This window comes from Podarcis muralis, chromosome 7 (genome assembly GCF_964188315.1).
Source record: "Podarcis muralis chromosome 7, rPodMur119.hap1.1, whole genome shotgun sequence".
Classification (NCBI taxonomy): domain Eukaryota; kingdom Metazoa; phylum Chordata; class Lepidosauria; order Squamata; family Lacertidae; genus Podarcis; species Podarcis muralis.
In genome coordinates, this window is record NC_135661.1 from 53,342,040 (window position 1) to 53,355,080 (window position 13,041).

Here is a 13,041-nt window from a genome sequence, read left to right on the forward strand (position 1 = left end):
AAGGCGGGGGGCGGGCACATGTGACTTCTTTCTAAAGTATTCAGAGAGCAAAAAGGTTACCCTCCCAATTCAGTCTGAGCAAGGATTTGAGCTTGGCAGTGCATGAAGATTTCTGCCAACCTCCCCAGCTAAGCACAACAAAAGCAGAGGAGAGTCTTTATTGAATGGAGCAAAATCCGTTTTACACCAAGGAGCCCAGCAGTGGAAATGGCTTTGACAAACAGTGTAGAAGCACAGGTAACATCACCCCCCAGTTGAGGTAGCATCGCAGGATGGAAGGGGTTGTTTTAATATGAATTTATATTATCACTTAATGCCAGAAGAGACTGTTAAAGCAACAGCTTCAGACTTGACACCCAAGGTGGCCCCTGTGCACCTTTGCTCCCTCAGATTCTCCCATTTTATTTGCTTGAGAAACACTACCAAGGTCCTTGGCTCCATTTATGAAGGACCTGCCCTTGCTTATCAAACACTTCCTTTTCTAAGCTAAAGCTACCTGCCCTCCCTCACCTCCCTCCTGCCTCAGGGTGGCCACCGGTCTCTCTCTGCACCTCCCCCCAAAATCCTTGGGCACAAACATGTTTGGTTGTCAAAAACACAGCTGAAGCAACCCCAGAGCACCCGTCACACTGCACATGCCAACTACAGACAACTGCTTACACTGGACAAAAACTTTTGTCAAAGGACTAGACGGAGCTACTTGGACCAGCAGGTCTTTCAGAGAAAGCAGCTTCCTGCATTCAAGGCTGTGGAGTCCTGCTGCATTCAAAGTAATTCAGGAGATGTCGAGTGCAGCTCATTGCCTGGCTTGTGAGCTCCCAAGGTATCTGCCGCATTGGAAACAAAAGATGCTGGCCAAGAGAGAAAGAATCTCTCTCTGATGCAACAAAGCAAGTTTTTCTGAAAAGCAGCAAGCTGACTGAGATGGATATGAAACACACCTGAAGACATTTTCTAACTTTGCGTAAATGGGTTCTGTATCTAATTCTTGGCGGCCAAACCCTGGAAGACATGTTCTTGCGGTGGCTGGTGACCTCTGCGCCTGCTCTCTCTCAGTCAAATGGTTCAATTGGAGAACCAAACACACTGGCTTTTTGTTTTAGCAGGGTCAAAAGTGATGACTGCCAGCCTGCTCCGCAGAAGGGGAACATGTCACATTCCATGTATCTTGAGACATTTTGAAATTACTTTAAATGGCTCCAGATTGGAACTCTCAGCAGACCACCTGCAAAGGTTTCTCCTTGAATAGCTGGAAGACTGCCTCGTTCCAGTCTTCATTCACCTAATATTCAACCAGAGACCCCAATAAATAAAGAATAAATAGTAGGCTGTAAGCCAGTAAACTGTTTTCAGCAGGACCACAATCTGACACAACAACTTCTTTGAAGACCCCCAAAGGGCCTGTTCATGATTACAGCACAGCCTGTCTTGGGTGACAGCAGCAAAGGCTGGAGGAGCCATAGCCCTCTCCCTCCCTCCCTCTTCCCCCTCAAAGGCCGGCTCATTCTGGCAGCAGCTGTTCCAGTTCCTCGTCACTGAGACAGTTGGTTGCGACAATGTGGTTGAGCTGCTGCATGTACCTCTCTAGATCCTGCATGAAGTGAGGGATTCGAGCCTTCTCCAGCACCCCGTATTTCTGAAGATTACTCACATCTTCGTAGGAGACCTGAATTTATTTATTTATATAAAAAAAAGAGCAACTGAAAGTTAGCAACTCATTCAAAGATGAGGTTTCAGTCTTCTTGCTGGAAGCCACCCACCCAGAGTGGCTGGGGCAACCCAGTTAGATGGGTGAGGTACAAAAAACATCATCATCATCATCGCTGCAAGACCAGACCAAATTTACCTCACGTGAGAGCCAGTCTGGTGGAGACTCCTACTGAGGGCCAAACCAGATGCATTGTGGGAGGATTCACAATCAGAACTCCCTAGTACCTCTTGGGTTAAAAACAGCCATTTTGTTACAATGATAAAGGGGGAGCGGGGAGAGAATAGACATTCTATGCCCTTTGGAGGAAGATCAAGATGAATTGGAGGGCCTCACTTGGATGGAAAAATCGGGTTTTCTTAGTCGAGGACTGTTAGACAACTGTGCTGTCCTCCCTCCCTTCTTGGTCTCTTCCTGCTCTATCCACCTGCCTCCAACTGGAGCAAACTCCAGAAGCCAAGCCAAAGAAAGCCCTCTTGGCTATGAGATGGAGGAGGTGAAGGTACCTGCCCCCCACAATACACACACATGGGGGGTGAGGGGGAAAGACCACAAGAGCAGGCAGAGCTGTTACCTTCCCCAGGGCAGCCAGCAGCTGGAAGTTGATGGTTTGTCGATGTCTCAGGATCCGGAGAATTCCATCCAGGTACACTTGATCTTTACTGAAACACCCTGAAAGAGAAAAACCACTGACACATCCAGCATAAGCAGGACACTTTGGGTAGGCTTTTCCTTTCAAAGTGACGTCCAAATACTGGCAAGAAATTCAAATACTGCCAAAATCAGGGAACTTCCTGAGGGCTGGAAGGGTGGAGGTTTGCAGGAAGTCACCTTGTGCTTTTGGGGTTTTCTTCTTTTTAGTGTTCTGCAGGGTATCAGAATCTAATTCTGAAGGGCACCATCAATCAGGAGAGCCCCCAGCACCAGCCCTGCTGCACATCAGTGCCCAAGAGCGGAGCTGTCCTTTGCAGGTCACCTATACACCATCCCCCAGGCAGCCAGTCTTATGATGGTGAAGGGTGGGAGGGTGGGGACTGAGCAAGGGGGTCCTAAATCAGAATTTCAGCAAATGCTGCTCAAGTGGCCAACCTCCAGACCCCTGAGGGCTGGGAACATTTGCATCTCTCCAATACTGAGCATCCTCACGCCATGCAAAGGCCCTTACCTGGCTCGGAAGTGTCTGTCTGGCCTCTCTTGGCCCGCACACAGTATTCCCAGCGCACCCCAGGGTCCTGCACGTAGCGCTCCAGGTCATGGAAGAGCTCGCAGAAGGACATGTGGCTGGCCCGGTAGACAGTGTAGTAGAGAAGGGCTGCCCTCCACAGGAAGGGCTGCTTGCGGAAGAGGACGCTGTGCAGGCTGGCCAGGCCTTCCTCAGTGGGATTCGCCGGCTTCAGGCCGTAGTGCTGGCGGCCTTCTGAGCTGTGCCACGGCTGGTGGGCATTGTTGACCCCACGGATGTAGTGGGTGCCTAAGGCAGAGGAGAGGCATTTCCCCATCATTACTCCTCTTTCACAACTGGCTTGCTTCAGCTTTCCCCCCACCCCACTTCCCAGTCCTTCACTGGGTCAATGAATCGCAGTGCAAAAGAGGACTCACGTCCTGGGTTTTAGGCTGCATGTCCAGGGGTAGGGAACTGGATCTATCAGGTGGGTGGGACCACTCCCTGCCCATCACCTGATGCCTTTACAGCATCGGATGACAACTCGAAAAATTAGAAAGCCTTAAAAATTGGAAAAGTTGAAAACCATGAAATAAATCACTTAAAAATGTGTTATGTCAGGCTTCAGGGAATCTGCTTCCTCCCCCGTGGCCATAAATGAGGAGATCAAACAAAATGAATTCTTACCAGTTAGTTTCTTTAATAAACACAGCGAAGGACAAAAGAAAGCGTCAACCCAGAATGGCGGTGCTCCTAATTAAAGCTTACACCCTCTCTGTCCCTATTCATCTACATCACTCCTACGTTTTGTAATCTGAGCTTGTGCCCTCTGAGCATTCTGTTCTGAGACTTTCTGAGCTCTTTTCAACCCTGGGCTGGGCGGAGGAATGCTGTCCAGAGACTGTGAATCTGTTAACCCTCTGTCTTCCAGTATTTCTTCTCCTAGCTGTTCCCCATACAGTATTTCCCAGATTCTGCCTTCTGAACTATGCCCCTCTGCAAACCACTGTTCCAAATCTATCTGTCCTCCTGCTCCTGGGAAGATTCTGGAGCAGGAGCAGGTGGAGGTGGTGGCTTCCACCATTCCTCCTCAGCACGGTCCCTGATAGTTCATTAAACTAGATAAAGCCTGACTTATTATTAAGCAGCTTCTTTCAGTCTGATGAGGCTGAAATCTGTTCTGATGTAGCAGTGGTATCATAATGGAACTTGTATTAGACATGAGCCTTCCCTTGATTTTCACAGCCAGACAGAATTTGACAACTAGGCCCCTGCCAGTCAGCACCCAGACCCTCCTGCTCTTCAGAGTTCTAGGTCTCTGTGGCACCGAACAGAATTATTAGCCCTCTCCCCAATCCAGCCAGAGTTCAGGGCTGGGTAGTCCAGCTGGTACATCCTTCCCTTGGAAGAAAAACTGGTGTCCCAACTCCTGGCAGACCATTCTCCACTCTCCTCCCACCCCGTGCTCCTTTAATGCTCTTCCAGGGCACAGAGGGTTGGGGAATGTCCCAGAACTTTGCTCCTTCTTCACGGATCCTGACCTATTTCATGGCGCAACATGCCTTCCAGCCAGTTCTGACGAGCCCCAGAAAGGTTGATGGCTAATGTTGGGCGGCTGTTTTCCACCATCATCACTGCCTGAGACAGCAGGTCCTCGGTCAGCTGAACCACCACCTAGAAGAAGATTGGGGAGCAGGGCCTGTATTTACACTCTGAATTGAGCTGTGAGGGAGTTCTCATCACAGGGCCCAGGATGGAGAAGAAGCTTTGAAACAGAAGAGGGAAACCACAGGCCATCCATCCATGCATGCATGTGACAACCAAGACCATCCCAGCATTTATCCCCCAAGATTCTGAGCCTGCTTAGGAAACCCAGCACAGCTCTTGGGAGGTAGGTCAGGCAAGGAGCAGCGCAGAGCTCCCATGCAGCTTCCCTTCCTGGCAGGACTCCAGTCAGTCCATGCAATCTCTAGGGGAGAGTCCAGGGCTAGTCCCAGATGTGGCTTCCCACCCTCACCATCCTGGCTGGATGCAACCCCAAGCAATTACTGCCTGGAGCAGGAAGGATTTTGGGGTTTCCAAGGGCACTGTGCAAGGGTTGTCAGGGTGCCTCCCTGGGATCATGCAGAAGGTCTTTTGCCAGCATTGGACTCACCTCTCCAGAGCAGCCTTCCTTCTGCATGTACTTCCTGACAATGGACCAGATCTGGCATTTGCTGAGCAACTTCCCTCCGTTGGATGCCTCAAAGTTCTCGTAGGTGCTATATTTCTCCAGCACAGCATCAATGATTCCAATAGCCTGAAACACACACAGCAAGTGAGTTTCAACCCACAACTGTCTGCTTTTTCTATTTAAAATAACAACAACGTTTTAAAAAAGTTTTTTGGCTACCAGATACAAAGAAAGAACTCCCCACCCACACCTGAAGAGAGTACACCTGATATATTCAAGTTTAATGCATAATGTTAAAGGAGGTCTAACACAAGCTAGTTGAAGGTGTCCTTCAGATGATGGCAACCTGGATTCATTCTACTTTTTAACTTCGTAGAAATTAAAACTAAAGCAAGTTGAATAATAGGTGTCTGTCCATTAGTTATTCCATTGTTCCTGTAGCTTATTTTGAAAGGCACAATCTGTATGCATGTGTTTTGCCTTTTTCTCCATTATGTATTTCCCTGGATAACCAGAGACTATCTTGGATATTTATGACCTGTAGACCAAATAGACCAACTGAAGAGCATGAAAGACTGGTGGTTGCCATCATGAGATCACCCCTTCCTCTGCCTCAGCTAAGAAGCCCTAAGCAGCCCAGCCATCAACACAGAGAACTGAGGCCATGTTGCTCCACAGCAGGCAGACCTGGCTAACCAGAGGCAGCAAGCCTCTGTGATTCCTCAAAGTCTGGCAGCTGAAGGAGCTGGTCAAGTTTTATTCTAGCCTGGCAAATGCCTTTCAGCTCCCCTCCGCAAAAGACGACTGTGGACAACTTCCCTCAGAGGACTGTTGTGAGAATTAACAAGAGGACTCAAAAGTTCTAACACCACCACAGAAAGAAGAAGTAGAAAGATTGCTCAGCCCAAAACAGGGTAGCACCAGCTGTGAGCAGAAGACCCAGTTCAAACTGCCATCATTCCCTTAGTCTCAGCGCGTCTTCCCCACTGTCCTCGGACCTCCTCCGAAGCCTGGCGGTGGGGCGGGGACACCGCCTCCCGCCCCCGGCTTCGGAAGGCTGTCCTAAAGACTTGGGGTGGGAGAAGGGTTTTCCTTCCCACCGCCAACATTCAGAATGCTGTTCTGAATGTTGGCGGTGGGGAGGAAAAACCCTCCTCCCACGCAAGCCCCGGGAACAGAGGAAAAGCGCTGCGCGCCTTCCCCTCTGTTCCCGTACCTCTCCTGAAGGCTTGCGGTGGGGAGAAAAGCCCTTCTCCGCACCGCCAGCCTGGCAAGCGGTTTCCATAGGAACGAAGTAATTGATTTTCAATGCATTCCTATGGGAAACCGTGCTTCGCAAGACGAAAAACTCGCAAGAAGAAAAAACTTGCGGAACGAATTAATTTCGTCTTGCGAGGCACCACTGTATAATGCCAGGATGGGTGCAGCTGCACTCCTGCTGCTGAGACCCAAAGCATCTTTCCTCCCTCTGGGAGGCAGAGACTTGCTGGCTCAGTCTCCTCGCGGCAGAGCAGAGGGAAAGGGTTGTGGAGGGAGGAACAGCCATTTGGAAGAAAATGGCAAAGACAGAGGGAGCAGAGGAAACTTTTCTTACCTGTGAAATAAACTGCCCAGAGGCCTCTTTGTATTTCTCCAACACGGCTTCAGGGACAGGCTCTGCGTATTCAAACTGGGGGTTGTAGGCGTAGCAGGCCCCAAAGAACTTCTCCCTCTCTTTGTCAACGTTCACCGGCCGCAGGGCCACCAGCAGGCAGGGACTTTTCCTCTTGGCCCCAATGCACCTGTCCGCCTTGGCTTTGGGGAGGTGGGGCAGGGAGGCGGCACTGCGGATCTGCCCCCGCGCGCGGTCCCTCCGGTTCACTGCGCAGATGCTCTCGCTCCGGCGCATCCAGCTGCAGGGATTCTGGAAGGCAGGGCAGAGGCCCACGGGGGGCGGCACTTGGGGCTCTGGGTTCTGGAGGCACTTGGTCTTGGGGGGCGCCCGCTGGCCCGGGCTGGAGGAGTCTGAATCCAGAGAAAGGGAAGGAGAGAAGAAGGGAGGCACCCGCAGCCCCTCATAGGGACGAGAGGCCTCCTTCTTCCCGCTTCTCCGCTGCTGCAGGCCAGCACCAAAGACATCAGGCTGCTGTTCCTGCCGCCGAAAGGACTGCCGACCCGAGTCCAGCACCATCTTGTTTGGGGGCAGCCCTCTGAGGGGATGTCATCAGGCCAGCTCGGAGGATTCTTTGCTCGGAGGAAGCCCTGGCAGCAAAGAAAAGGAGGCACAGGCTTCAGGCTAAGATTCCCTTCTCCACAAAAAAATGGGTAGCTAAGTTTGATCAGGGTCGTTAAAACCAAAAGAGAATTTGAAGAGCTCCGCAAGGACCTCTGCAAACTGAATGAATGGGCTGTAAAACAGCTAATGCAGTTGCAAGTGAAAGCAAGTGCAAAGTGATGAAAGTTGGGGCAAAAAGACTGTTGATTTCACAAGTGCACTCATGGGGTCTGAACTGGTGGTGTCTTACCAGAAATGAGACCTTGGGGTCATAACAGATAGCTCAGTGAACATGTTGACCCAGTGTGCAGCAGCTGTGAAAAACACAAATTTCATGCTAGGGATCATTAGGAAAGGAATTGAAAATATAGCTGCTAATATTGTAGTGCCATTATACAAATCTATGTTGCAACTTCACATGGAAGAATGTGCCCATTTCTGGCTACCTCATTTCAAAAAGAATATTGTAGAATTTGAAAAGGGCATCCAAAATTATAACGGAATGGAGCGACTCCGCTATGATGAAAGTTTGCCACATCTGGGGATTTTTAGTTTAGAGAGAAGGTGAAAAAGAAGTGACATGGTCAAAGTTTCTAGAATGAGGCAAGGCATGGAGAGTGGACAGAGAAAAGCTTTCCTCCTTCTCTCCTAAGACTAGACCCCATGGGCTTCCAATGAAGCTGAATGTTGGAAAGGACTTCTTCAGGCAGAACACGGCGAAATGATGGAACTCACTCCCACAGCAACGGCCACCAACTTCAATGGTTTTTAAAAAAAGGATTGGACAGATTCATTCAGGAGAAGGCTGCCAACAGCCACAATGGCTCTGCCCTGCCTCCCTGGACAGACTCAGTAACGCCTCTCAATACTGCAGAAGGGGAGAGCGCAGATATTGTCCTGCTTGTGGGTTTCTTCCCTTTGGGGCATCTGGATGGCCACTGTAAAGACAGGGTGCCAGACTAGAATGTCTACCATCGACCTGAGCCAGCAAGTCTGCTCTCACGTACTTCACGAGCTGCGGGGCGGAAGGGTGCTGCTGCTGCTGACAGCAACATCTCTCTTTTTGCCTGTTCTCCTTGCAAGAGGCAGCTCTGGATGGTGACCCAGTAAGCACCCCCAAAGGCTTCGCATTATCTGAAAACATGAAGAGGGACCACAGGTCCTTTCTAAAGTCTGATGTGCTAAGCTTGGCTGCCATTACTCAGTGAGGAGGAGCAGGAGGAGACTCTCAGTGTGTGTTCAGTCACCCTTGTAGTGACTACTTTGCATGTTCTATGGCCAGGTTATTGGCACTAAAAATGGGCTCTAAGTTTCTGCCCTGGCTTTGGGCTTCCTCCCCCTAAACTCTACTCAGAGTAGAACTAACACTGGCTACAACCCTTAGCTGTCAGGATCCACCAGTACTTCCCATCTGAAGATGCTTCTAGGGTCCTTCTGAAAGGCAACTGTGTGCTCTGCCCCTGAGCCTGCCGCCACCCACCCTGAGCATGTTTGGCCATGGTAGAGAGAAAGAGGAAGAAGGATTTCTGCATGCAACAGGGAACTGATTGAAGGAATCCCCATTGAGCAAAAAGCAAAAAATGGATCTCTGAGCCCTGGTTCCCAGGAGCACCTGGCTAGCCAGAGGGACCTTTAAAGAGCTGGCTGACAAGGGGTGAAGTCAAAGGGCAGAATGGGCAGGTCTAGTAGCCACTATTCAACAGGACAGCTAAGGACGGAGTCTCCATGTCCATGAGCAATATACCTCAGATCTTAGGGGCTAGCTGCTCCTGAGCTTCTCAAAGGCAGACTTGGCTGGCTGGCTGCTCTGGGAGACAGAATACTGGCTGGGGCAGGCCTTGGCCTGATCCAGAGAGGAGATTCTTATGTCATCATAATGGACAGGAGGCAAGCAGGGAAGTGGGGGGGGGGGCAGGAGGACTAGTGGAAACCCCAGCACAGCACAGCAAACTCACACCACTTGCACCATCTGTGCAATTCCACAACTGAAGGCAGAGTCTACCTTCAAGCATTTCTGAAGGGAGCAGGGAGCAGGGAGGAGATGGCGATTCAGCTCTTTGCCAAGGGCACAAGGAGCCTAGGAATGCAACTGTATGTAGGAAGCATCCCTGGAGCAAGGCAAGGGAAGCTGCCCCATCCAGGCTGAGCCCCATCAGCTCTGCGAATGGCCTGGGGACCACAGGAATTGCAGGGGCTCAACAGGCGCAGGTTTGCCCAGCATGACCCAAAGGTGGCTCTTGCCAAATCTGCTCCCCTTATTTATGGCAGAGCAAATAAGCAAGCTGATGTTTGCTTGTCCTTGCATCTCAACAGGAATCCAGGGCTCCTCATCTCCAAGTGGGGGAAACAGGTGATTGGAGGGTGCCCCAAAAGGAGCACTTTGGGCTGGGACAGCTGCTGGGGCATCTCCAAGGAGACAGGCAGGTGGTCAGGACTTAGTCTACGATATGGGGGAGGCCAGACGTTATTCTCTGTGCCGGGTGGGAAAGAGCATGTAAACCAAGGGTCCTTGAGGCTACTGTTAGTGAGGTTTCCATGCCTGAGGGATCCCTGAATCCACCGCCAGCCTCCCGTTCAACCAGACAGGACCACGAGATTTCACGCTCTCCCCCATCACACAATAGATCCTGGAGGTTGGGTTTCCCACACATTCTCCGCAGCTGGACAGCAGCACCTGCAGGAAGACCCCACGCAGAAACAAAAGCCCTGCGACGCCCCGGAGCTGAAGCTGCCTTTGGGGAGATCCTGAAGATCAGGATTTCAGCAAGGCCCCGAGAGTCAGCCGGGGGTCCGGGGGGAGAGAAACCGGGTTCAGACGCCTTGCTCAGCAATAGGCACGTGGGTCGCTAGGTGGACTTGGGCCAGCTGCTCTGTCTGCGCCCGACCCTCCTCGCAGGGCTGTTGTTAGGATCACTGGGGGTTCGTCCCTCGGAGGCTCCCCGGGATTTCTTTGCAGGGGATCTCTTTGTGGGCCCGCAGCTATCCAAGAAAAGCGAGCCCCCGAACCGCCTTTTGTCCTTGGGAACCCCGCCCCGCCGCCAGAGATCCCGCCCGCCGGGGGTTCCCCTCCTTCACCCCACCGTAGCCGCCCCGGTACCTACCCGGCTGCGCTCCCTCCTCCTCCTCCTCGGTCGGTGCGGCGGAGGAGGCGCGGGAGGGTCTGCGGGGCGGGCGGCGACTGGGGTGGGGAGAGACAGACCGACAGACAAGGGCTTCGAGCATGCTCAGTGGCGCTGCGGAGGGAGGCGCGCCCGCACAGCCAGACCCCTCCCCGGGCAGGCGGGCTCCAGCGACCCCCGAACAAGCGGCGGCGCCGGGGCGGCTCCCGCTCCGGACCAGGATGAGTCCGCCGCCCTTCGGAAGCCCAACCGGGCTGGGGCTGCAGGCGCTGCCCTCTCCTTTCCCCTCGAGGCTGCGGGAAGCCCTTGGAGGGCCGCCCAGGGCAGCGCTTGGGGGAAAGCCTTGGGCGTGTCGCAAGGGGCGGGTAAGCGCGCTCTGCCCCCTCCCCAGGGACCCGAAAGGAGGGCCGCCTCTCCAGTCCCCCCATTGCGCGCATCACCTGATGGCATCGGTGCGCCTTTGTCTCCCAGCAGCTGCCGGCCCGTGGGGGTGGGGTGGAGAGGGGGGGTCCCGGGTCCCCGTCCCTCTTCCTCCCACTCCAACGCCTCGTTTCGCTTCTCCTTTCCTTTTTGGGAGCGTTTCATGGCTGGGTATTTTTTAAAAAATAAATTGTGTTCAGGGGTGATGCGCCAGCTTTAAACATTTTAAATGAATAGATAAATAGGCCGTTTAATCCATTGACCCACTGAAACCCAGGCGCTTAAATCAACTCGGCTTTCTTCAAGCGGGCGCGGAGGGCACAAAGGCTTTCTTCTTCTGTCTGCCTGGGACAGGGCAGGTAATGGTCCAGATCTCTTCTGCATTGCCTCAGTGCGCCTGCGCTCTCTGGTGCCTTCCTTGCCAAGGCTGGAAGGGTCGGCTGGCGAGGATTAGACCCAAGGCACTGCTCAGCGGCTCTCAGCTGATCTGCGGGAGGCGGCATTAAGCTGCAGCAATAAATAGCAACAAGAAGCTGCTTTCACTTCTGCCATTGCAGGTCATTCCACCATTTAATTTTAAACTGTCATGGTCATAAACTGTTGTTGTTTTTTGTCTGCTTTGAAATGCAATTTCAACAGCAAATCTAAACACAGAAAGAACCAATTCCCTCACACGCTATCAGAATTAGTCCCTGCAAAGGCCTGACCCAGCTGACTGGGAATTTAACATATCACAAATGTTTGGCAGTGTGTTCTCTTAAAAATTAGCTTTTACAGCTAATTTTAACAAACTTTTGCCATTTTATTATGTATTTATGTTGTGTATATTTGTGTTTTTATATTGTACACTGTCCTGAGATCCTCAGAGGAAGAATGGCATAGAAATTCAATAAATAAATAAATAAATAAATAAATATTATGGGTAAAACAGGAGACTTGCCTGTAGAGTCAGCCCCCAAAGCATTTGCTGTCAGAGGCCAGGCCCCCCCCCCCCATTCCATGTATAGGAGCTGAGTGGACTGGGGCTGACTGTTGAAAGGCCCCTTCCTCCACGCCACCTGAGGAGGGGTAGAGAAGGCTGTGTTGCCTGCAGGCAGCAGCTCAGACCTCTGGCAGAGAGGCACAGTTGGGGGACTCAGGAGTGAGGCTGGTATGCTGCTAATGTTCCATCAGCCTCCTTCTCACAAGCAGTAGGTGAAGTGGCCAAGTTGGGCTTAGGCAGGTGGCAGCTAATGTGAAGGAATGCTCCTCAATATGCAAGGCCCTGCCAGGGAGGAACTAAGATAGACTGAAATCAGGATACACTACGTCCACAGCATTCCCCTGATCCACCAAGCTTGTAACTCAGTCAAAAAGAGAAACAAGATTTGTCTGGCATGACTTGTCTTTGAGAAACCCATGCTGGGCCTTAGTAATCACAGCATCCTTTTCTAAGTGCTCACAGACAGACTGGGGTGGTGCTGCCCCACTCTTGGGATAAGGAAGGTTTGGAAGGGTGGGGTGGCCCCTTCTCCTGCAGAAAGGGTGGGGCTGCCCCCTATCTTGGGTTGGAGGGAGTGGGAGCAGGCTGCTCCCTTCTCTTGGTTTGAGGAAGGTTTAGGGGGTGCCCTTTCTATTGGGGTGATATGAGAGCTGCTCCTTCACTTGTGGGGGTGCTCCTGGTGGAAGCTGCCCTCTTCTCCCCTGGGGGGCTTTGGTGTTAGCTGCCACCTTCCCTTGTGGGAGGACCTGGGAAGGAGAGGGTGTTGGGAGGAGCTGCTTGCCTTCAGGGTCTTCCAGGCACCCTGTGAGCTGAAAGGGAGAGAAAAAGAGAGGGACACTTCATTCATTCATAAAATTATTTTTATACTGCATTGTCTCATACACATGCGCGTGCATGCACACACACACACATTCATTGAAACTGTTTACAGCAATCCAAGCCATAGAATGATTAAGGCAGGCATTCATTAACCCTGTGTCATGAATATAACACATGTGGATAAGTGCATGTTTACAAGGATAAAGGTAAAGGTACCCCTGCCCGTACGGGCCAGTCTTGACAGACTCTAGGGTTGTGCGCTCATCTCACTCTATAGGCCGGGAGCCAGCGCTGTCCGCAGACACTTCCGGGTCACATGGCCAGCGTGACATCGCTGCTCTGGCGAGCCAGAGCCGCACACGGAAACGCCGTTTACCTTCCCGCTAGTAAGCGGTCCCTATTTA

The 13,041-nt window shown here is 51.9% G+C and overlaps 1 protein-coding gene across 2 annotated transcripts; it reads right to left on the bottom strand.

Annotated features, from left to right (window-relative positions):
- Positions 1 to 142: 142 nt before the first annotated feature.
- Positions 143 to 10,930, bottom strand: MATCAP1 (microtubule associated tyrosine carboxypeptidase 1). 2 transcript variants are annotated; one of them, XM_028739489.2, is made up of 7 exons: positions 10,857 to 10,930; positions 6,638 to 7,284; positions 5,026 to 5,169; positions 4,412 to 4,544; positions 2,874 to 3,179; positions 2,283 to 2,380; positions 143 to 1,666 (listed from the first exon to the last, which is right to left on the bottom strand). In XM_028739489.2, exons 2-7 carry the CDS (start codon positions 7,211 to 7,213, stop codon positions 1,502 to 1,504), a joined length of 1,422 nt encoding a protein of 473 aa, XP_028595322.2. In that variant the 5' UTR covers positions 7,214 to 7,284; positions 10,857 to 10,930; the 3' UTR covers positions 143 to 1,501. The 2 variants fall into 2 exon arrangements, with proteins under 2 accessions (XP_028595322.2, XP_028595321.2); XM_028739488.2 differs by lacking the exon at positions 10,857 to 10,930 and adding an exon at positions 10,399 to 10,741.
- Between the last annotated feature and the right edge of the window lie 2,111 nt (positions 10,931 to 13,041).